Genomic DNA, 22,603 nt, shown 5'->3' with positions numbered 1-22,603 from the left:
AATGTTGGAGCTGAGCACTGGACCCACCTACTGACCTCCTACTAATCTTCAGTTTGGAGGTGAGCGCTGGAACCGCCTAATGTCCACCTACTGATCTTCAGTCTGGAGATGAGCGCTGGAACTGGCTACTGACCTCCTACTGACCGTCAGGCTGGAGCCGAGCACTGGAACCGCCTACTGACGTCCTAACCTGCAGGTTGGAGCTGAGCGCTGGAACCACCTACTGACCTTCTACTAACCTTCAGGCTGGAGCTGGTGCTGAGCGCTGGAACCGCCTACTGACCTCCTACTGACCTTCAGTCTGGAGATGAGCACTTGAACCGGCTACTGACCTCCTACTGACCATCAATCTGGAGCTGAGCACTGGAACCGCCTAGTGACCTCCTATTGACCTTCAGCCTAGAGCTGAGTGCTGGAACCGCCTACTGACCACCTACTTACCTTCAGCCTGGAGCTGAGCGCTGGAACCGCCTACTGACCTTCAGCCTGGAGCTGAGCGCTGGAACCACCTACTGACCTCCTACTAATCTTCAGCCTGGAGCTGAGTGCTGGAACCGCCTATTGACCTCCTACTGACCTTCAGCCTGGGGCTGAGCGCTAAAACTGCCTGCTGACCTCCTACTGGCCTTCAGCCTGGAGCTGAGCGCTGGAACAACCTACTGACCTTCAGCCTGGACCTGGCCGCTGGAACCTCCTACTGACCTCCTACTAACCTTCAGCCTGGAGCTGAGCACTGGAACCTCCTACTGACCTCCTACTAACCTTCAGCCTGGAGCTGAGTGCTGGAACCGCCTGCTGACCTTCAGCCTGGAGCTGAGCACTGGAACCGCCTGCTGACCTCCTACTGACCTTCAGCCTGGAGCTGAGCACTGGAACCGCTTGCTGACCTCCTACTGACCTTCAGCCTGGAACTGAGCACTGGAACTGCCTGTTGACCTCCTACTGACCTTCAGTCTGGAGCTGAGCGCTGGAAAAGCCTACTGACCTTCTATTGACCTTCAGTCTGGAGGCGAGCCCCGTAACCGCCTACTGACCTCCTACTAACCTTCAGCCTGGAGCTGAGCGCTAGAACCACGTACTGACCTCCTACTGACCTTCAGCCTGGAACTGAGAGCTGGAAGCACCTACTGACCTTCAGCCTGGACCTGAGCGCTGGAAAAGCCTACTGACCTTCTATTGACCTTCAGTCTGTAGGCGAGCGCTGGAACCCCCTACTGACCTCCTATTGACCTTCAGTCTGGAGGAGAGCGCTGAAACCGCATACTGACCCTCAGCCTGGAGCAGAGGACTGGACCTGCTGCTGACCCTCAGCCTGGAGCAGAGGACTGGACCCTGCGAACCCTTGTTTTCATACAATCCAGACCTCTGTCCCTCTTCAGAGAGCCGGTGCCCTCTGCAGGCCATCCTGTCCCGATGCCTGCGCACTCCTCTCATCCACCTTCACTGTCAGACACACTCCGGATACTGAAACCAGTTCAGAGATAGAGCATCTCACCTGATCTGCCTTCTCTGTAGGGGCGATGAAGACGATGAAGGGGGAAAGCTCTGCTGTTCGGACAATCTTCAGTGTCTGTGGACATGGAGAAGAAGATTAGTGAGGTGTCAGTACCAACCTCCACCCCTACTGGCCCTGCAGCGTGACTGGTGTCAGTACCAACCTCCACCCTAAGCATGCAGACTGGAGGTATGCTCACAGCTGGAGGTTGGAGAGAGAGATGGGTGGAAGAGACAGCATGTAGACTGGAGGTATGCTCACAGCTGGAGGTTGGAGAGACAGATGGGTGGAAGAGAGCATGTAGACAGGAGGTATGTTCACAGCTGGAGAGACAGATTGGTGTAAGAGACAACATGTAGACTGGAGGTATGTTCACAGCTGCAGAGACAGATGGATGTAAGAGACAGCATGTAGATGGGAGGCATGTTCACAGCTGGAGGCTGGAGAGACATACGAGCGGAAGAGACAGCATGTAGACTGGAAGTATGCTCACAGCTGGAGGTTGGAAAGACAGATGGGTGGAAGAGACAGCATGCAGACTGGAGGTATGTTCATAGCTGGAGAGACAGATGGGTGGAAGACACAGCATGCAGACTGGATGTATGCTCGCAGCTGGAGGTTGGAGAGACAGATGGGCAGAGAGACAGCATATAGACTGGAGGTATGCTCACAGCAGGAGGTTGGAAATACAGATGGGTGGAAGAGACAGCATGCAGACTGGAGGTATGTTCATAGCTGGAGAGACAGATGGGTGGAAGACACAGCATGCAGACTGGAGGTATGCTCGCAGCTGGAGGTTGGAGAGACAGATGGGCAGAGAGACAGCATATAGACTGGAGGTATGCTCACAGCAGGAGGTTGGAAATACAGATGGGTGGAAGAGACAGCATGCAGACTGGAGGTATGTTCATAGCTGGAGAGACAGATGGGTGGAAGACACAGCATGCAGACTGGAGGTATGCTCGCAGCTGGAGGTTGGAGAGACAGATGGGCAGAGAGACAGCATATAGACTGGAGGTATGCTCACAGCAGGAGGTTGGAGAGACAGATGGGTGGAAGAGAGAGTGTTTAGACTGAAGGTATGATCATAGCTGTAGGTTGAAGAGTCACATCAGTTAGAAGACACAGCAGGTAGGTTAAGGGCATGCTCAAAGCTGGAGGTTGGAGAGGCAGCTATAGGAACAGACAGGCAGTGTAGACGGGTATGCTCTACGCACCTGAGGCTCAATGTCGAGGAGGGCGATCTTGCCCTGTTGGTGGATCTGATGTACTGTCTCAAACTTGGTGCCGAACATGTACCCCTGGTGGCTACCGTACTCTAGAAACTCGTTGGTGGAGATGCCCTTGGTCATCTCCTCATTGGAGATGAAGTGATAGTCCTTGCCGTTCTCCTCGCTCTTCTTCTGGGGGCGGGTGGTATCTGCAACAGACCAAGCACAGACTATCATCACAACAGAGGAAAGCAAATCATGGTAGCAGAGGCAAGCTAAGCCTCCAACTGGGTCCAGCTCCCCAGCAGTGGTGTGTAGCGGACGACCATCGCAACCAAAGAAACCAACTATGATAGCGGAGGCCGGCTGGACCTCCAACAGCATAAATCTCTCCAGCAGTCGTGTGCAGCGGACGACCATCACAACCAAGGTAGCAGAGGCAAGCTAAGCCTCCAACTGTGTCCAGCTCCCCAGGAGTGGTGTGTAGCGGAGTGCCATCACAACCAACGAAGCTAACCATGGTACAGAGGCAGGCTGGGCCTCCAACCACATACAGATCCCCAGCAGTGGTGTACAGTGGAGTGTCATCACAACCAAGGAGCCGGCATTCTGGTGCTGTGGCAGGCTGGGCCTCCAACCGCATACAGATCCCCAGCAGTGGTGTACAGCGGACGGCCATCACAACCAAAGAAGCTAACCCTGGTAGCGGAGGCAGGCTGGGCCTCCAACCACATACAGATCCCCAGCAGTGGTGTACAGTGGAGTGTCATCACAACCAATGAGCCGGCATTCTGGTGCTGTGGCAGGCTGGGCCTCCAACCGCATACAGATCCCCAGCAGTGGTGTGCAGCGGACGGCCATCACAAGAAAAGAAGCTAACCATGGTAGCGGAGACAGGCTGGGCCTCCAACTTCATACAGATCCCCAGCAGTGGTGTGCAGCGGAGCGTCATCACAACCAAGGAGCCGGCATTCTGGTGCTGTGGCAGGCTGGGCCTCCAACCGCATACAGATCCCCAGCAGTGGTGTGCAGCGGACGGCCATCACAAGAAAAGAAGCTAACCATGGTAGCGGAGACAGGCTGGGCCTCCAACTTCATACAGATCCCCAGCAGTGGTGTACAGCGGACGGCCATCACAACCAAAGAAGCTAACCCTGGTAGCGGAGACAGGCTGGGCCTCCAACTTCATACAGATCCCCAGCAGTGGTGTGCAGCGGAGCGTCATCACAACCAAGGAGCCGGCATTCTAATGCTGCGGCAAGCTGTGGAAACCTCCCCACGAATGCCCCCCTACTGCAACAGCCTCCTCCCATGTCTACCCTCCTACTGCATATCTTTAGGCCCTGGCGTCTGTACGCACTACTTGACACACCAGACCATCCATGTGCAACATGGCACCCTGGACATTCTTTGCACTCATCCAGCTAACCACCCCCCAACACGACAGCCTCACTTGAGAAACAAGCTCTAAATTCATTGCTTCTGAATTTCCTTACAAGACCGGAGGCTCCCATCATGCATTATTCCTTTAATGTCACTCTACGCAGCACTTGAAACTAGTTTACATGACACCAACAAATTCCAGAATAGAACAGTCACCGCACATAAGGAGTCCATGTAGTGAGTACCTTACCTCTTTTAAATTCTGCTCCTCGCAGATAAGTAACCACCATTTGTTATTAATATTGACTGTTTTCTTGATGTGGTTTCTCTGTTTAGAGCATTAATAATAAGGCAAGCTCTGTTTAGAATCAGAAGCGCCGCGTACTGGTTCTCCCAGTGGTTCAGTGCTCCGCTCGCACCTTGGTGTTTGGAGACCGGCTGCATGGACCAGTAGCCACGATCCCACCTCAGTGGCTGAAGACACGGGCTGCAGGGGCCGCCTGCCGCGATCCCAGTGGCACCCAACCTGATCAGCCCAGGGCTAGGGCAGCCACGGTAGGCTGCATTGGGGCGACGGGCTTCAGAGGAATTCACCCGACAACGGCCCCTAACACGATGTGCAATGCCATCTTGGTTCGGGCCTCGAGCAGTATGGTCATAACGATCCTAGGTTGTTGCTGGGGTGTCCCCTTTGTAATGATCGGCTGTGGAGTCGGTCTGCGTGCTTTACGGACTATCGACGGCGTTTGGCATCTGAAGAGCCATTATTTTAATACTGGTGCTAGAGTGCCAATATTAACTCTATCCTTGGACCAAATATATATACAGATGTATTTATCAGTGTTCCTGTTAAATACACAGACTGTTCCTGGGAGTTCTTATTTGGCTAAATTGGTTTATTACTATATTTATATAAAAGTTTGATCAGAGGGAGAGATCCTTGGGACCCCACAGGGGAAGCTTAATGAAGACATGATTAAAAGAGTCATTCAAAGTGGAATGCGCTCTTGTTTGAGCGAGACCCTTGATCAGGTCATGGCATTAAGAGGTATTCAGAGTGCTGAGGAGCACGGGTCCTCCTCAGGTGAACACTTGCCTCAGGTCGCTAAAGGAGGTAAGAGCAAAATAAAGAGTGAGCATATCCAAAAAGGGGCAACGCCTCATAAAGATAGGAGGTCCGAGCACCTCCAGGAGATTGGGAGGTATAAGCACCTTACAAAGATGAGGAGGTCTAATCACCTCACAGAGTCTGGGTGTCCCGCGCAACACAAAAATTGAAGGTTGTCGGATGCGGCACAGTGGTCTCAGATGCCCTGACTGGCATTCAGATTTCTGATGTTGTGTGAGGAAGAACCTCTTAATGAGAACCCAAAATATGAGTATGTTCTGGACCTAGATCAAGGGGACCTTGATGAGAACGGCTTCTTTATGGAGTCGGATTCCCCCTCTACTTCCAAAGTTACCATTAATGACCCCTTAGGAGGGGAAATGTTCCCCCCAGATTGTAATTGCATTTATAAAGCATTTATTACCCCAAACAAGTCGTCAAAGCGCTTTTTTGGCAAGTAGCACGCTACTCTGGAACACAAAAAGCATTTGTGGTGAATTAGTGCAGTGAAATATAAAATTTATTTGAGCGGTGGACATTAGTCTGCTATTTGGATTGAAAAGGATAGTGTAGGGATAGAAGAGGGAAGGGTTTGCATTTATATAGTGCTTGCCACCCCTGATGAGGTGTTGAAGTGCTTTTCGTCGAGTAGCACATCACTCCGGAACCCAAAAAGGATTGGTGGTGAATTAGTATATGGAAATATGAAATTAAAATGAGTGGTGGACATGTTGGTCTGTTATTTGGATTCAAAAAAGGACAGTGGAGGCATAGAAAAAATAAATACTAGAGGCCCGACCTCAGGTGAGGACTGTGCAATTGTTTGGGGATGTCACATTTTTTCTTTGTGTGGTTAGCGGTAGTAATAAAATACTTTTCTTTTTTCATAAAAGTGAGTATTTGGCTCGATAGTGATTTGCTGTTGTATGCATATTGAGTTCTGAGCCTGTGTTCACCATCCTGTACCCCCAACCGGCATAGTGCTCAGTGGTGGCCACAAGACCACTTAGCTAAATGTATAAAACGTTGGATTTGGAATCCACTTGATAAGGGGGCACAAAATGTTTTGAAGGCCAAATGTTCAAGTCCCATAATAAAGGACAAAGTATCAGGGTCGGACTGGGATCTGAAACTGGCCCTGGCAAAAAGCTTGGGTGGCCCCAGGGGGTGCTAGCGGAAAGCTTTGTGCTGCTTCTGTTGCTGTAGGCAGACATTGCAGCCATGCTGCAAAACCGGCTCCAGTAAGAAAAATGCCCCCAAGGGTCTAAAACTGGTCCCCACCCTAGTGACCCACCAGTCCGGCCCTGCAAAGTATCCCTCACACATAAATTTGAGCGAGAGTTAATCACGTTACTTTTAAAACTGGGTCGGGACCCAAGGAAGGGACTGGAGAGGTCCCGGAAGTCATGCCAGGACTGCTTGCTCGATGTGGTTGGGCCCCCGGCAAGCACTATTGATATGGTGGAAGTGGCTCATGTCAATGACCACTCTATAGACAGGGACCTCCTCAGGTGGTGGAGTCAAAGAGCCATGGTCTTCCTAGGGAAAGATAATGCCGCACTGAATACAGAAAGGTGCAAGGTTGTTTGAATGAGCCCAAAGCTTGGTGACTTGGAGGAAAAAGAGCCATCCAAGAATCCAAAGGGTCTTCTATTTGAGGAAGACATAATTAAAACATTAAGCAAATATGTGGCAACATGTATAGCTCGTGATAAGGCGCAGACTAATATGTTCAGTCCAAGTGTTTTTGGACCGGCCGGCAGAAGAGGACTTTCTGCAGTCTGTGGCTCACAGAAGTCCCACTTAAACTTTTGGAAGAGGAAGAGGTTTCGGAAGAGGATTTCAAGTCAGAAGCTTTCAGGCCAGATCTTTTTGTCCCCAAAATGGACATTTCCATCAGGGAGAGAAAATAGGTCAAGAGGACAAGACTCAACTGGATACCACGTTGAGTACTGCAGGTTTACCTTCTTCCTTGGGAAAGGTGTTCGGTCGCCTCAGACTCTTTTCCCACATCTGGGGAACAACAACACAAGATCCGTGGGTCTTGAAGACCGTCCATGGGTCCAAGATAGATTTCTGCCAGGAGCCCTTTAAAGTAGTTATTCTACAACAGCAGGTTGTAGAAGAGGAGGTGAAGACCTTATAATTGAAGGCAGCAATCCTTCAGTTGTCTTTAGAGAGCAACGTTTTTGTGAGTCCTTTTTTTCATTGTAGAGAAGACAAGAGGTGGAGACCTGTGATAAATGTGAGAGACCAGAGCAGGTTCCTAACCTGGAGACATTTCAAGGTGGAAGGGATCCATTATTTGAGGGAAGCTGTTAAGCAAAGATTGGTTAGTGAAATTAGATCTGAACGACACCTATTTCAAAATTCCAATGGCCAGGGAGTGTCAAGCTTAACTTCAGTTCACCTGGAATGATCATCTTTATCAGTTCCGCGCGCTCCCCTTTCGAAGATACAGAGATGCAAAGGAATTATACAAGGAGACCACAGGCACAGGTAGAAATTATTCTAAAGTTACAGTAAATGGTGTATTTATTTTACATATTTGGGAGTTTTGTCGACCGCTGCATGCTAACTTGCGGTGACTTCAGAGCGCTTGATGAGAATGAAACGGTGACCAGTCAGAGGAGAAATTATTCTGAAGTCAGAAATGTCTCCCATTAAGTGAGGGTGGGTGCCCACAACTGATGGTTGGTGATCCCGGGTACATAGCGCCAAGGAAAATACCAAGCAGTGAAACAAGAACAGTGACATGCAGAGTAAGAATTCAAAGCCATGCAAAGGACTAATTTAAAGAGACTAGACAAAAATAATACTCTAAAGCAAAGAGCATACAAAAACAATTATTCCAACAGAGAGAGAGAGAGAGAGAGAGAGAGAGAGAGAAGTCTAAGGTGCTGGGTAAGCAAATGTAACATTTTAAGATCATATGTGCATAATATAATTATTTCAAGATGTTAAAGGGATTATTCCTAGGCAGCGAGTACACAATAGAATAATTCCCAGATGCAGGCTCCTAAAAGAAAGTTGGCAAACACAAGGAGATGATGGACGGACCACTGAAACATTTCAGACACTCACCCCCAGTCACAGGTCTGGGTTGAATCCATCATCATTCTTTAGCTCACTTAGCCACCCCAGTTCAGTCCCAGCCATATGAAAATTAGTCTTGACCCTGTTCCTCATGAGAACAGTCCTGTCCTTACTGCCAAGCCAGCCTGGCTGATGAGGGGTGTTACCCCGAAACCGGTCCCAGGATCCTTGTTACCTGTCCAGGGAAGAACTTGCTTGGCAGTTCGGACTGGGCTGTTCCAATGAGAAACAGGTTCAAGACGGATTTGCATTTGGCTGGGTCTAAACTGGGGTGGTGAAGTGAGCTAAAGAACAATGATGGATTCTACACAGACCTGTTAGTAGGGGTGAGTGTCTGAAAAGTTACAGCTCTCCGTCCATCATCTCCTTGTGTTTGCTTTGCCCTAAGTTGGCAGGGTATGCCGAGACGTGGGTCCCTTGCTCACTTGATTCAAGCTAGCCTGGCTGATGAGGGGTGTTAACCTGAAATCCCAGGATGCTTGTTTCTGATCCAGGGAAGACCTGGCTTGGCAGTTCGGACTGTTCCCAGGAGGAACAGGGTCAAGACTGATTTGCAAATGGCTGGGTCTGAAATGGTGTGGCGAAGTGAATATTGCATTATTTATTCTTGTTTTTATCTGTCCTGCATTTATTAATCGGATTTTTATAGTTGTTGTCTCATTGTACGATTTTAATTAATCAAACAATAAAGAATAATAAGAATAACGTGTGGCGAAGTGAGCTAAAGAATGATGATGTATTCAACCCAGATCTGTGACTGGGGGTGACTGTCTGAAACATTTCAGCATTACGTCCATCATCTCCTTGTGTTTGCTTCCCTAAAAGAAAGTGCCTGTTTACCATGGAAAGCGATCATTGCAAAATATCAGACTGGATATATTTTCCTAAACTGATCCCATTGCATGTCCAATATGTTGATGAAATGATGAAAGTTCGGGTTTCCTACAGTCCCCTAACTGACTTCACAGAGTCTGATGAATATTTCATACACTGGGGTAGAATGTTCTAAACTAAAAATGGAGAAACAGAAATGCAAACACTGAAGCAGGAAGTCTATACTAGTCATTATTAGCCTTCAGTGGAGCTCTCAATATTGTAATGTTCAAATGGAAGCAATCCAAGGTAGGGAACTGGCGGATTCAGGCTTGAAGACCCTGAATACAACAGGACCTCTTACCACTTATTCCAAGGAGGGAGAACATAGAAAAGTGAGCAGGAGCAAAGACCCTTCAGTGTGTCGGAGGGAGCGAGTACTTACGGGGTGCTGGGTAGGAAAACTTGTCTGAGTACTTGCTGAGTAGTGTACTCTTGATGTGGCTCCGGCCAACGCCGCTTGCACCTGTGGAAACAGAAGGGCTCTGAGAGTTAGGGTTCTGGAGTCAACATCTCTACATCAAGGCTGGACGTAAGGTGAGAATCGAAGAGCTGCGATGGTGGGGATGAGATTCCTAAAGCTAGTTGCAAGATGAGAATAGGGGTCCTGTGATGGTGGGGGTGAGATTTCCCAAGGCTAGATGCAAGGTGAGAATCGGGGTCCAGTGATGGTCGGGGTGAGATTCCCAGAGCTAGATGCGAGGCGAGGATCGGGGTGCTGTGATGGTGGGGGTGAGATTCCCAAGGCTAGTTGCAAGGAGAGAATCGGGGTACTGTGATGGTAGGGGTGAGATTCCCAAGGCTAGATGCGTGATGAGAATCGGGGTCCTGTGATGGTGAGGGTGAGATTCCCAAGGCTAGATGCAAGGTGCGAATTGAGGTCGTGTGATGGTGGGGGTGAGATTCCAAAGGCTAGTCATGAGGTGAGAATCGGGGTCCTGTGATGGTGGGGGTGAGATTCCCAAGGCTAGTCATGAGGTGAGAATCGGGGTCCTGTGATGGTGGGGGTGAGGTTCCCAAGGCTAGTCATGAGGTGTAGATCAGCCTCCTGTGATGGTGGGGGTGAGATTCCTCATAAGAAGATCTCAGGTCTGACGCTGAGGCTGCTCTTGGCGGTGTTGAGGGGGCCTCACCTATTAGTACCAGGGTCTTCCTCTGGAACGCAGGCAGGGGGACCACTTCTTCGTAGGAAACCACGTCCAACTGATCAAAGACTGTAGCAGAGAAAAGGACAGTTAGAGAGATTCAGAGAGGGACCCCAGCTGACAAAGGACACGTGAAACACTTGCATGTGAGTACGTCAAAACAACTGCTCACCCCTTAAACAGCACTTTGTAACAACACATACTAGGAAGTGAAATAAGGAGCCGGGAAATGTGACTATAATGCAAACAACACCCCCCAGGGCCAGTGTATGATGGATCTGTAGGGTAAACACATGAGTAAAAGGCATCCGGGTCAAATATAACCCCAAAGACAAGAGGAAGAAAGGGGAGTGAAAGAGAGCAAAGAAAAGAATGGCTGAGAAATGGAAGAGGTACAAGAAGAAAGAAGACAGAATGGTAAAGAGAAAAAGCGAGAGGCAAGGTTGCGTCGGAGAGAATGACAGAGGAAGGGTTAGTGTGAGAAAGAACACCAGAAACATAAAGATGAAGAAAGAGCATGGAAGGGGGCAGGAGAGAGTAGGACCATCTTCCGTAACCCACTGCCCGTCTTACTCTCAAGGCTGCCCCGCGATGCTCAGCCTGGGCAGACTGGGTCTTACTAAAGTCCACAAGCGCCACCCTAGTTTGATGCGCCTTCCCTGGGTTCAATTCCCTCAAAAACCTAAAGTACAAGCGCTGACTGCTCATTCCACTTCCTGAACATAACTTGTAAGTAGTTTCCAGGAAGTAATAGGGTTGTAGACAAGGTGAAACCAACCTGTGTCCCACCGAATTCCCTTACTAACCTGTAGGAAGCCGGCTAGCCGACTCTTTATGTGATATATCAATAATCTGATCTACCGTGCAAAGAGTCCTGGGGTTCCCTTATGAGTGGACAGGGGCTTGCTATGCAATCCCAAAGTGCTCTATTAGGGGGTAGTGTGGTCGAGCAGCCTTAAGCTTAACACAGAGGAGTGCAAGACATTTGCAAAATACCCACCATGATTAATAAATGACAACACGATTCAAGAAGGAGAGCCACACCCATTTATACAAATAGCAAGTATCTTCATATAGGTTTAGACATCCGAGAAAAATCATTCAGGGAGGTACATTTTTAATATACATTCTTTTCAGTTTAAAAAGGGGGAATTTCGGAGTTCTGCAATGTTATCCAATGGAAGGAAGAACACGTTCTGCAAACAGGTACAGTTTATCGACTTACAGGACCAATCTCCAGGGGTTAAGGTGAGCGATGGGCAAGGTCCAAGGCAGAACCAACAGTACACCACCAATGGCAAGAGGGCAGCTGGGTGCATGGTGCGAATCAGTGTCGGCCAACGCGTTTCAATGGGGATCGGTCACTGTAAAAAGAGGCTGCAGGCTCTGGCTAGGAAGCCAGTCGGGCTGAACCAGCAAGGGGGCTCAGGCCTTGTGAGGCTCAAGGATGGGCGGACACCTTTGGTGCTCTTCTCCAAGGCCCTAGGATGACAGGTGCAGGGGTGTCCTTAGGCATCAGATTTTTACTTCCTCTGGCAGTCGTGGTTGAGGGGGCCAGCGTGCAGAGGCTGCACCCGATGTCGGGAAGTCCAGGAGGGGTGAAACCACAATGGACTCGAGGGCTGGGGAACCTGGTTGGTACCAGTGGCCCACTTCAACTTGGTCCGGAGGTGAGGGGTGCAGTGGCGGCTTCGGGTGTTTGGTTTTGGTGGTTCTGGAGGCCTCAGTCTTCTTTTTTGGAGACTCTTTAGAACAGGTCCACTGTTCACAGGAGGTCTTGAGTCTTTTTCGAAGGCTGGCAGTCCTCCCAAGTTTCTGGAGTCACAGCTGCAGGACGAGTCAACTTTGGTGCAGTTTTCGATGAGGGAAGCAGATAAGCTGGCAGGGTTGGTACCAGGTCAGCTGCTACTTCTCTCCTTTCTGCTTTTGTGGCTCTTCAGTGTTCTCTCTTCTTATGTCCTCAGTATCTGCTTCTCTGGTGCCAGCGACTTCCTTAAATACTGAATTTAGGGGCTTTAGATAAGGTTAGGATTGTAGCCAATAGGCTACTGACCATTGGGGTCACTGTGCCTCATAAACGACCACTTCCGATGGGAAGTGGGCCTAACCCTGTCCCAGAATTTCTAAGTATGCCATCCCAAAGATTGCTACTTCAGAAAAAATTGTGTCTACCTCACAGTATCTCACCTTAGAGGTGGTACTAGTCTAGAGGTGCCCGCCTACCTAGCTAGCTAATTGTCACGCCTGTCCAGGTGCCCGAAGAGGCTCTAAACAGGGATGGTGGCTTCCTCACCTTTGAGGGGAGGCAGAATTGCATGCCAAAGGCAGCAGCTTCTTTGAAGCTCACCAGCCCAAGGAGGCTAATCAGCAGATGTGTGACATGTTGTGTTTTCACTTTTGTCTGCACCAAGACATGCAACCTGCATTGGAAGTCTTGCAGATGAGGTACTTAAATGGGAAATGGTGCAGAGACAGGGGGTGAGGATGAGGTACTTAAAAGAGAACTGGTGCAGAGACAGGAGCTGAGGATGAGGTACTTAAAAGAGAACTGGTGCAGAGACAGGAGCTGAGGATGAGGTACTTAAAAGAGAACTGGTGCAGAGACAGGAGCTGAGGATGAGGTACTTAAATGTGAACTGATGTTGAGACAGGAAGTGAGGATGAGGTACTTAAATGTGAACTGATGTTGAGACAGGAAGTGAGGATGAGGCAACTGAGGTAAGAATTGCCAGAAGGACAAAAGGTGAAGATAGAGTGATTGAGATACGACTGCACCCAGGATACAGGGTTCACTGACAAAATACTGAAACCACAAACATTGTGGGACATAAATATTGTGTCAAAAATATCAAGCACAAAAATATAATTATTCTATACTTATAATAATTAATTAAGAATAAATAATGTATATTTAATTAACTTCACACCTTTTACCCCAACAAACAAAACACACACCTCATGTACAACTTAATTTTCTTAATTATACAATTTACATAATGAATTATCAATTAAATAATTATTAACAATCAACATTAATTATAATTAATGCACTTCACACATTTTACCCCTACAAAAACCACAATATACACGCAGAGAGAAGATGTGGACAGGGTGCTTGGAGTAAGACTTGAGGCTGTAGCGGTAATACAGAGACAAGCAATAGGGATGACATGTTTGAGATACTCGTCGCAGAGAGGGAAGGTGTGCCTTACTTGAGCTGTGCTTCGCCAGATATTTATCCTTGCATTTCTTCTTCTTCCCAAAGGGGCTGCATGTCTGTCCTTGGGTCGGGTCAGCCTGGCTCATACTCGCCACTCGCCTGAAGAAAATAAACAGATAGGAGAAGTGTGAGGCTTCGAGGTGCTGTGCCCCAATGCATTGGTGATTAACCACATGTTTAAGCCCTCACTATGCAGCCGTACTCGAGGCAGCCACTCTGAGCATCCACTCTGTACGACAGACTCACTCTCCAATCCGCCCTCCGACCCACAAGTTGGGAGGGCAAAGCAGGGGCACACCTGCTCTCCCACAATGCACAGCCTGGACTCTATCCTGTACTCATGTCCCTCTCACATCACCACCAGTGAGTCGCCGCTCTTTCCCACCTGCTTCGCACGTACTGTTGATGCACAATCACCACTGCTCAAACTGCAATCACGCTGCTCGGTTTGCTGCTCCTCTTCAGATGCCCCTCCCCCGCCAATCCTTTCTTTGCCACCTGCTATCTCAGCTAAGGTTGTAACCAAACCTAATCATTAACACCAATTAAGCCTAAAAAAAGTCTAATTTTACTACTCGTAAATTCCTTTTGTGAATACCGTGAAGTTAGACTTTCGTCTCAGTTCACCTTTGTGAATCGAGCCCAGTGTGTTTCCGGAATGTTTCGCTTTTATTATTGCCTGCTTTCTGCACTGACAGAGCGTGGTATATAGACAGCGCACATACAGTATATATGAGGTCCAAATATATTTTTACAAATCAAACTTATTATAGTACACCATACAATACTTCTTCAGCGAGTCTTTGGTCATGCGCGCTCGCTGTTTCCTTCCCATGTAAACTTTTATCTGTGAAAAGCCCTTCTCAGTATTGGCACTTGAGACAGGCAACTCCAAAACAGCCAGCACACAATTTGCTAACTCTGGCCACTTGCATAGCTTTCCATACCAATACTGGTGCAGCTGAAAATTGTGATTCTCTGGGAAAGGTTCTGCAACGTATGCATTGAACTGGGCGCATATGCCGTCAGTGGTATTTATGCATTGAACTGGGCGCATATGCTGTCAGAGGTATTGAAGCGGTCAAAAATGAAGCAGCACTTTTGAAAACCCTGAGAAAATTCCCCTTAATGGAAGGGATCTAGACTTCGTGCAGAGTACCACAGAGAGGCTTCATTGAAGGAACATTTTTATGCATCACTGCAAGCCAAGTTCCTGTATTGCTCCCCAACATTGATTTGCTTACCAAGGGGCAAGCACTCTAACATAGAATACGTTGCAGTGCCAAAGTCACTAAAAGTGTCCCCCTGCCTACTCTCAAGGAGATGTTTCACATCTACACCAATTACGCTGAACACTTGGCAGACAAGGGTGTTTTCAGACTCTAGTTTTTTTTTATGTACACTACAGTAGTCTTGTTTCCCTGTACAAATCTAAGAATGCAGTAGAGTGTACATTTTTTCACATCACTATCAATATTCGACCGAAGATCCTCACATTTCTTGCCTTTGGCATCATCACTCAGCAAACATTCTGTAAACGGTTGCTTTATGGATAACATCGCATTCACCGCCTCTAAGACTGAGAACCACCAGCTAAGGGACACCTTTGGGAGGACTCTTTCTTTTTCCTTTAATGCCACACAAAGCACAAAATGAGAAATATTTGCATTTTAGTTCCATGCATAACAAAACAGTGCACCCCAAGGGACTAAAACGTCAATAGCTTTCTTCTTTAACTCTGAAGATTGTAAAGATGCTTTCAGCAAGTGGCAAGGATCTATAACAGGGAAGCACTTCAGCTCAGGATTGATTTTGACAGATCATCACACTTTTTTTTTATATACGTAGCTGAATCACTGCAAGTTCAAACGATATAACTCCAATCTTTGCTGAACTTGGTAAGAACTTTTTGCAGCAGCATTCCAAGTGACACTGTGTTCGATGTTTTCCAAAAGGCTGGTGTCATATTTTCACCACTGTCCCAGATACTTGGTAACAGCGCTCTTTCACATATACCCCTCACTACACCTCGCATTGAATGTTTAAAGCCTGGGGTGTTTGGCAATTCACCTACTATCAATACTGACTCGCTAGAAAAGGGGGCTGATGTAGCAAGGGTTTTTACCCATTATCTGTGGGTAAATGTGATGGTTCATATTGGGAAATATTCTTATGAAACCAGACATTTTACCTATCGATGAAAGAACCAAAATAAACAAAAAATCAAATATAATTTTGATATTTCCTGATTCTCTACAATTTATATAATAATTGAACAAGACCTTCAACATGCTTCTAAACCCTGCATATATGAACAAAGACCACAACTCTTTTACTCTCCTTTTCCTTTCTTTCAATGACAATTAGTTTGTGGATGTGCATGTGTTTTTCACAGTTTATATGTGTACACTGGTGAGGGCTATTACTCTTTCGGTGGGGTTTTATCAGTTATGATAGGTTTACACCTAAAACAGGACGGCCTACATGTAATCCATGTAACAGCACGATGGTTGAATTGTTCATATTCGTTACCTTTCTTCTGATGCTGATTGCTTTGTTTTGTTTCCTTCCACTGATAATTGCAAGACACATATTTTGCACAAGAATCTTATTGCTTCAATAGATGTTTGAAATGCCAATTCAAGTATTTATTGTGCCTCCCTTTGGGCATGCATGAGTTTCCAAATGAAAGGGCTTAGAACTGTTTCCACCATTTCCTTGGAGAGTCAGGGGTGTCATGTTCTGAAGTTGAACATACCACCTGTTACCTGGCTAGGTTAGGGGTACACGTGGTGCACTGTGAGCTAGCCAGGACTAAGGCCAACAGATACTGATGGTGTGCGTGGACTCAGTCTCGCACAGTGTTGTCGTTCATGTTGTCCAAAAACACACAGTTTTACTGAGAAAGTATGAACTGTACAACATAGTGGAGTATGGGGAGTAGAGTGTGGTAGAGTGGAGTACAGGAAGTAGGGTGTCGTAGAGTGGAGTTGTTGGAGTAGTGTCATAGAGTGGTGTAGGGGGGAGTAGGATCTCGTAGATTGGAGTAGAAAGTAGTGTTCAGTGGCGCAGTGTCGTAGAGTGCAATGGTGTAGACTGTCGTAGAGTGGAGTGGGGTGGAATAGGCTGGAGTGGGTTGGATTTGATGGAGGTCGAGTGGGGTGAATTAGATTGCGGTAGAGGGGTGGATTGGAGTGGAGCAGCGAGAGGTGAATTGGAGTGGGGTAAAGCGGGGTGGATTGAAGTAGAGTAGGGTAGATTGGCATGGATTGGAGTGGGGTAGATTGGAGTAGAGTGGAGTACATTGGCAACAGGTAAAGGGACCGGGGAGACGGGTGGGTGCATATGACTCTACAGCTCTATATGCCAAGAACAGATGCATACTGGGTAAGTAGCATTTTCCATTTGAGGCATATGAGCTGTAGATCATATGCTTTAGCATAGACTATAAAGCAGTTATTTCTGAAGCGGTGACTAACCTGTAGCTGTTGCAGTGGTTTGAAATAGTGTTCGTATAACTGCCTGGCCCACACTAGCTTGTTGTTTTGCTAATACATCCACACAATAGTGTTTTGTGAATGTGTGTGGTGTAGACCATGTTGCAGCTTTTCTATGGGTATGTTTCCAAGAATGCCATAGAAGCCCCTAGTTTGTTTGTAGAATACGCTCTAGGGGGAATTGTTAGTGTGCGTTTAGCTTTGATGTAGCATATTTGAATGCATTTAACTATCCACTTTGCAATACCTGAATTTCATTTGGGATTGCCTTTATGTGGTGGAGCAAAAGCAACAAAGAGTTGTTTAGTTTTCCTAAAAGGCTTTGTTCTTTCTATGTAGTAAAGTAATGCTCTCTTTACATCTAATGTGTGAAGGGCACAGGGAACACAGGTAACTCAACAGATTGGTTGATATGAAAGGCAGAGATTGCTTTAGGTAAGAATTTGGGGTTAGTTCTAAGGACCACTTTGATTGGTGTATTAACAAAAATGGATCCTCTATGGTTAGTGCTTGAAGCTCACCGACTCTTCTTAGAGAAGTGATGGCTATAAGGAAGGCTACCTTCCAGGTGAGAAGGAAAATGCTACTTACCAGTATACACAGTTTCTCAACTGCTTACAGGTGGTACACTAGTGCTGGATCCAGGATCTAACACTGACCTAGAAAAAGTAACCATAACCCCACTTACCTGCTAAGTGAATTTCCTTCCATAGGATAACATTGGTAATTTGATCAGAAAAAGTTTCTGTCAACTTTTAAAATAGCAAAATATTGTTTAAAAATCACAACAGTAATTTAACCGAATTTACTCACTTGTTTCCAAGAACTGCCACAGGACTGAATCTAGGATCCAATCCTGGAGTTAGAAAAGTAATCCTGAAAGTAATTAATTGCATATAACTTAAAGTTCCCATTGAGCTCAATGTATTATTGTGTTTGAAATTGTGTTGCCTATTGCAACAACCTGTAACTATTACCTACAAAAGTCAATTGCATATTGCAAAAGTATTTAACTAAAGCATCTCATTCTGAAAAAGTATATTTTGATACCTATTGTTGGTTCTAAAATAAAACAACCATATATTTTTTATACAAACCATTGGCCTAGAGTTCAGTTCTTGAGTGTGTGAGACCATTTGCTGACTGAGTGTGTGCAACAAATGCTTTACACTGTCCTCTGATACTGCCTTACTGCTCGACCAAGCTACCACTTTAGAGAGTAAGGTCATATCTAACTTTAGCCTCTGCCAAACCTCTGGGGACTGTGGACTCTGTGCACACTGTACCTATTTGGGAACAGTATATACAGAGCCACTTTCTCACACCTAGTGTTACACATCTGCCCTTCAATGGTGGCTTCACCTTTTGAAGCCTGCCTTCTGCAGCTAACACCTAAGTGGCTTCCTGCAGGAGAGAGGTGACTCCTGCCTGGCCTGGAATACCCTCATTGTTCCCTTTCCTGAGAGTCGTTAGCACATCTCTCCGAGAGGGAAGAAAGCTGTCTCATGGAACAGGCTCCATGTGTGCCTGGGAAGGCACAGGAGTTTTAAAGCAACAAAGTGGCAGCTTTCCTAAAGCCGCACACTGCAACAAGTTACATTCATTTCAACTTGAGATACAAGTCGGGCTTAATGTAGCAAGTTGTTTGATACCTTGGGGTGCCTACTTTGGTCGCACCGTTCAGGAGTTAGCACACTGCTGTGTCAGCGTGTAACCCTATACTCTCCAATTTGGAGACCAATTCTTTCCACAGTAAAAACAGGTGTTTCACATGTTTTTACTGTCAGGACATGTAAAGTACATGTCCTGCTTGCGTCATATGTTGCACTCTGCCTTTAGGGCTCAGTTTGCCTGCCAGAGGGGTGACTTACACACCCATGTCCGAGGGAGTGGTGGTTTTGCCATTGCTTTCAATGGCAAAGTCGGGGTGGCAGTGCACACCTGCTCTACCCGTCTGCAGTAGTGTAATGAGGGACATGTTTTACTTGGGGGACCTTCAGCAGGCCTATCAACTTTAACAAAAATCTCATTGTGTGACGAGGGGGCGGGCCTCAGAGGGGGTGGAGCCTCATGCTGAGGCGTACCTAAGAGGCACTTTTGCCCCTCTCTGCCCCTAAGCCTCCTCCTCCCAAATAAAACACAAGCCTGCTGAGGCAAGTGCCGATGTCCGAGAATGTGTTCACACCCCTTAATAGACGTCGGCAGTTCAAAGCCTCGGAAAACGAGCTGGAAATCCATTATTCACAGTGGTGTTCAGCTCATTTTCCCTCCCACCGTGTGATATTGGCTCCTCACTGGGTGACCGTGTGATGGGAGACGATATTGTGTGTCACACGGTGGCACATGTGAGTTGGCAGATCTGCTGCAGGGTGGCACATCAGTGCTGCAAATCCGTGGGTACCCCTCTAACTTAAATGCCCTGGGTGACAGAGTACCATTTACTTGGGACTTACAGGTAAGTTAGCCATTTCCAGTTGGGTATAGCCAATTCGACATACAGTTTAGGGTCAGGGCACTGGCACTGAGGCCTAGTTAGAAGCCTCAGTGCCCTCTCGAAAAACCAGCAGCATCAGTCCAAAAACTTGGGGGTGACCATACAAAAGGAATATGCTACTTACCAGTATCGAATATTCTACTTACCAGTATGCATCTGTTCTTGGCATGTAGGGCTGCTGACAATCATATCTGTGCATAGATCGCCGCCTAGTGTTGGGTCCGGATGATTGCACATTGTTGTCCTGGAAGAGTCTTCGAAGTATCACGAGATAGGTGGCTCCTCCCCTGGACTACAGTGCGCATGGGCATCCTCTCCATCCTTAGATTGTTTTTCGCCATTGTGGCAGTGATGGAGTAGATACAGTAAGTGATGACCATGCTATACAGTAATTCTGAGTGCTGCAGCCGCTACAGGCGCCGGGGAGGAGGGTGGGCGATATGAATGTCAGCAGCCCTACATGCCAAGAACAGATGCATACTGGTAAGTTGCATATTCGGTTTGAGGCATGTGGGCTGCTGAATTCATATCTGTGCATAGATTATATAGCAGTCCCTCCATTAGCGGCGGCTGCCCGTGCCAGCTGCAGCAGTCTGAAAAAGGGTCTTGAGAACAGCCTGTCCTAAAGCTGCCTGCTGTTTTGAGTGCACATCTACACAGTAGTGTTTAGTAAATGTATGTATAGTGGACCATGTGGCTGCTCTACATATTTCCTCTAAAGGAATGTTCCCCAGGAAAGCCATGGACGCCCCTAACTTGCGTGTTGAGTGGGCTCTGGGAGGAATCGTTAATGTGCGTTTAGCTTTTGCATAGCAAATTTGAATACATGTAACGATCCATCTGGCTATTCCTGCTTTGGAAATGGCGTTGCCTTTGTGTTGTGGGGAAAAGGCAACAAACTGTTGTTTTGTTTTCCTAAAATCCTGTGTCCTGTCTATATAGTACATGAGGGCCCTCTTTACATCTAGTGTATGGAGCATTCTCTCTGCGACATTTTCTGGATTTGGAAAGAAAACAGGCAGTTCAATAGTCTGATTCATGTGGAACTGTGATATCACTTTAGGCATGAACGTGAGGTTGGTACGTAGTACAATCCTGTTTGCGTGAACCTGTATGAATGGCTCTTGAATGGTTAGTGCCTGGAGTTCACTAACTCTTCTCAACGAAGTGATTGCCACTAAGAAAGCTACTTTCCAGGTGAGGAATTGAATCTCACATGAATGTAGAGGTTCAAAGGGTGGACCCATCAATCTGGTGAGGACCACGTTTAGGTTCCACACTGGTGCCGGTGGGTGTGTTGGAGGAATCACTCGTTTGAGTCCCTCTAAGAAGGCTTTGATGGCAGGCACTCTGAATAAAGAGTGGTGTTGCCTGTTTTGAAGATAGGCCGCTATTGCGGTTAGATGTATACGGATGGAATTGTATGCTAGATTGCATCGGTATAAGTGTAGCAGGTAACAGATGATGTTTTGAATGGATGCGTCCAGCGGATTAATGTCATTGTTTTTACAGTAAATGACAAACCTTTTTCATTTAGCCGCATAGCAAGCTCTGGTCGTGGGTCTCTTGGCCTCCTTGATGATATTCATACATTCTGGAGGCAGGTTCAGGTAGCCAAACTCTAAGACTTCAGGCGCCAGATCGCCAGGTTCAGCTGTTGCGGATCTGGGTGCTGAATTTCGCCATGGTTCTGTGTTAAAAGTTTGGGTGTTAGCTGAAGTCTTTGAGGCGGCACCACGGAAAGTTCTAGGAACGTGGTGTACCATGGCTGGCGTGCCCACATTGGAGCAACCAGGATGAGTGTCATTGAGTGTTGCCGTAGTTTGCGTGCCACTAGCGGTATTAATGGCGCTGGGGGAAAAGCGTACGCAAATTTGCCTGACCAGTTCATTCATATCGCATTGCCCTGCGACCGTGGATGCGGAAACCTGGCGGCAAAGCTTTGGCATTTTGCGTTTTCCCTTGTGGCGAATAGGTCTATCTCTGGATGACCCCACTGCTGGAAGTACGGCTGGAGTACTGACGGATGTAGCTCCCACTCGTGCATCTGGTGGCTGTGTCTGCTGAGCAGATCCGCCATCTGGTTGTCCTTGCCCGGGAGGTGTTCCGCCATGAGGAACATGTTCCTCTGAATGGCCCACTTCCACATGCTCTGAGCCAGATGAGACAACTGTGGAGAGTGTGTTCCTCCCTGCTTCTGTATGTAGTACATGGCAGTCATGTTGTCCGTCCGGATCAACACGACTTTGTTGCACAAGTGTACTTTGAATGCCTTCATTGCCAGGAAGATAGCCATCAGTTCCAGAAGGTTGATGTGCATCTTCTGTTGCTGTGTCGTCCATAGTCCCTGCACTGTGTAATTGAGTACATGAGCTCCCCATCCCTGGAGAGACGCGTCCGCCGTCAGTATTATTTGTGGAACAGGCTCTTGGAACGGTCGGCCCTTGCAAAGGTTGTGTGGGTTCCACCAATGCAGAGAGTTGTATGCCCGACCGCTCACCAACACTAGGTCTTTCAACTGTCCTTGAGTCTGATTCCATTGACGTGCCAAGCACTCCTGAAGCGGGCGCATATGTAGTCTCGCGTGCGGGACTATGAAGATGCAGGAGGCCATCATGCCTATCAACTGCATGAACACTCGCGCCTGAAGGGAGTGTTGAGGTTTGAACTTTTTTATCAGCAGTTGCATGCTGTTGATTCTCGCTAAATTTGGCTGAGCTGTGGCAGCCAGAGTGTCTATGGTCGCGCCCAGGTACTGCCGTACGTGGGCGGGTTGAAGATGTGACTTTGGATAATTTAGTGAGAATCCCAGACTGTGAAGAAGGTGAATGGTGTGGGGTATGTGGCTGGCACACTGCTGGGCTGACTTTGCCTGAACAAGCCAGTCGTCCAGGTAAGGGAAGACGTGAATGTGCTGTCTCCGTAGGTGTGCAGCCACTGTTGCTAGGCACTTGGTAAAGACTCTGGGTGCCGTTGTTACTCCGAAAGGGAGTACTTTGAACTGATAATACTGATCTTGAAGAGTGAACCTGAGATATTGTTTGTGTGATGGGTGTATGGGTATGTGGAAATACGCATCCT

General features: G+C 47.5%; 1 protein-coding gene across 1 annotated transcript in view; it reads right to left on the bottom strand.

The window, feature by feature from the left end:
• MPP1 (MAGUK p55 scaffold protein 1) overlaps positions 1-22,603 on the bottom strand; it is a 203,656-nt gene that overhangs the window by 33,360 nt on the left and 147,693 nt on the right. The window contains exons 7-11 of the mRNA XM_085630367.1: positions 13,524-13,630; positions 10,300-10,380; positions 9,552-9,632; positions 2,713-2,915; positions 1,496-1,570 (exon numbers count right to left, since the gene is read on the bottom strand). Of these exons, the coding sequence (XP_085486493.1) occupies positions 1,496-1,570; positions 2,713-2,915; positions 9,552-9,632; positions 10,300-10,380; positions 13,524-13,630 (547 nt within the window). The remainder of the gene's footprint in view (positions 1-1,495; positions 1,571-2,712; positions 2,916-9,551; positions 9,633-10,299; positions 10,381-13,523; positions 13,631-22,603) is intronic.

The sequence above is a fragment of the Triturus cristatus genome, chromosome 10, assembly GCF_964204655.1.
Source record: "Triturus cristatus chromosome 10, aTriCri1.1, whole genome shotgun sequence".
Classification (NCBI taxonomy): Eukaryota; Metazoa; Chordata; class Amphibia; order Caudata; family Salamandridae; genus Triturus; species Triturus cristatus.
This window is presented reverse-complemented; position numbering and strand designations above follow the sequence as displayed.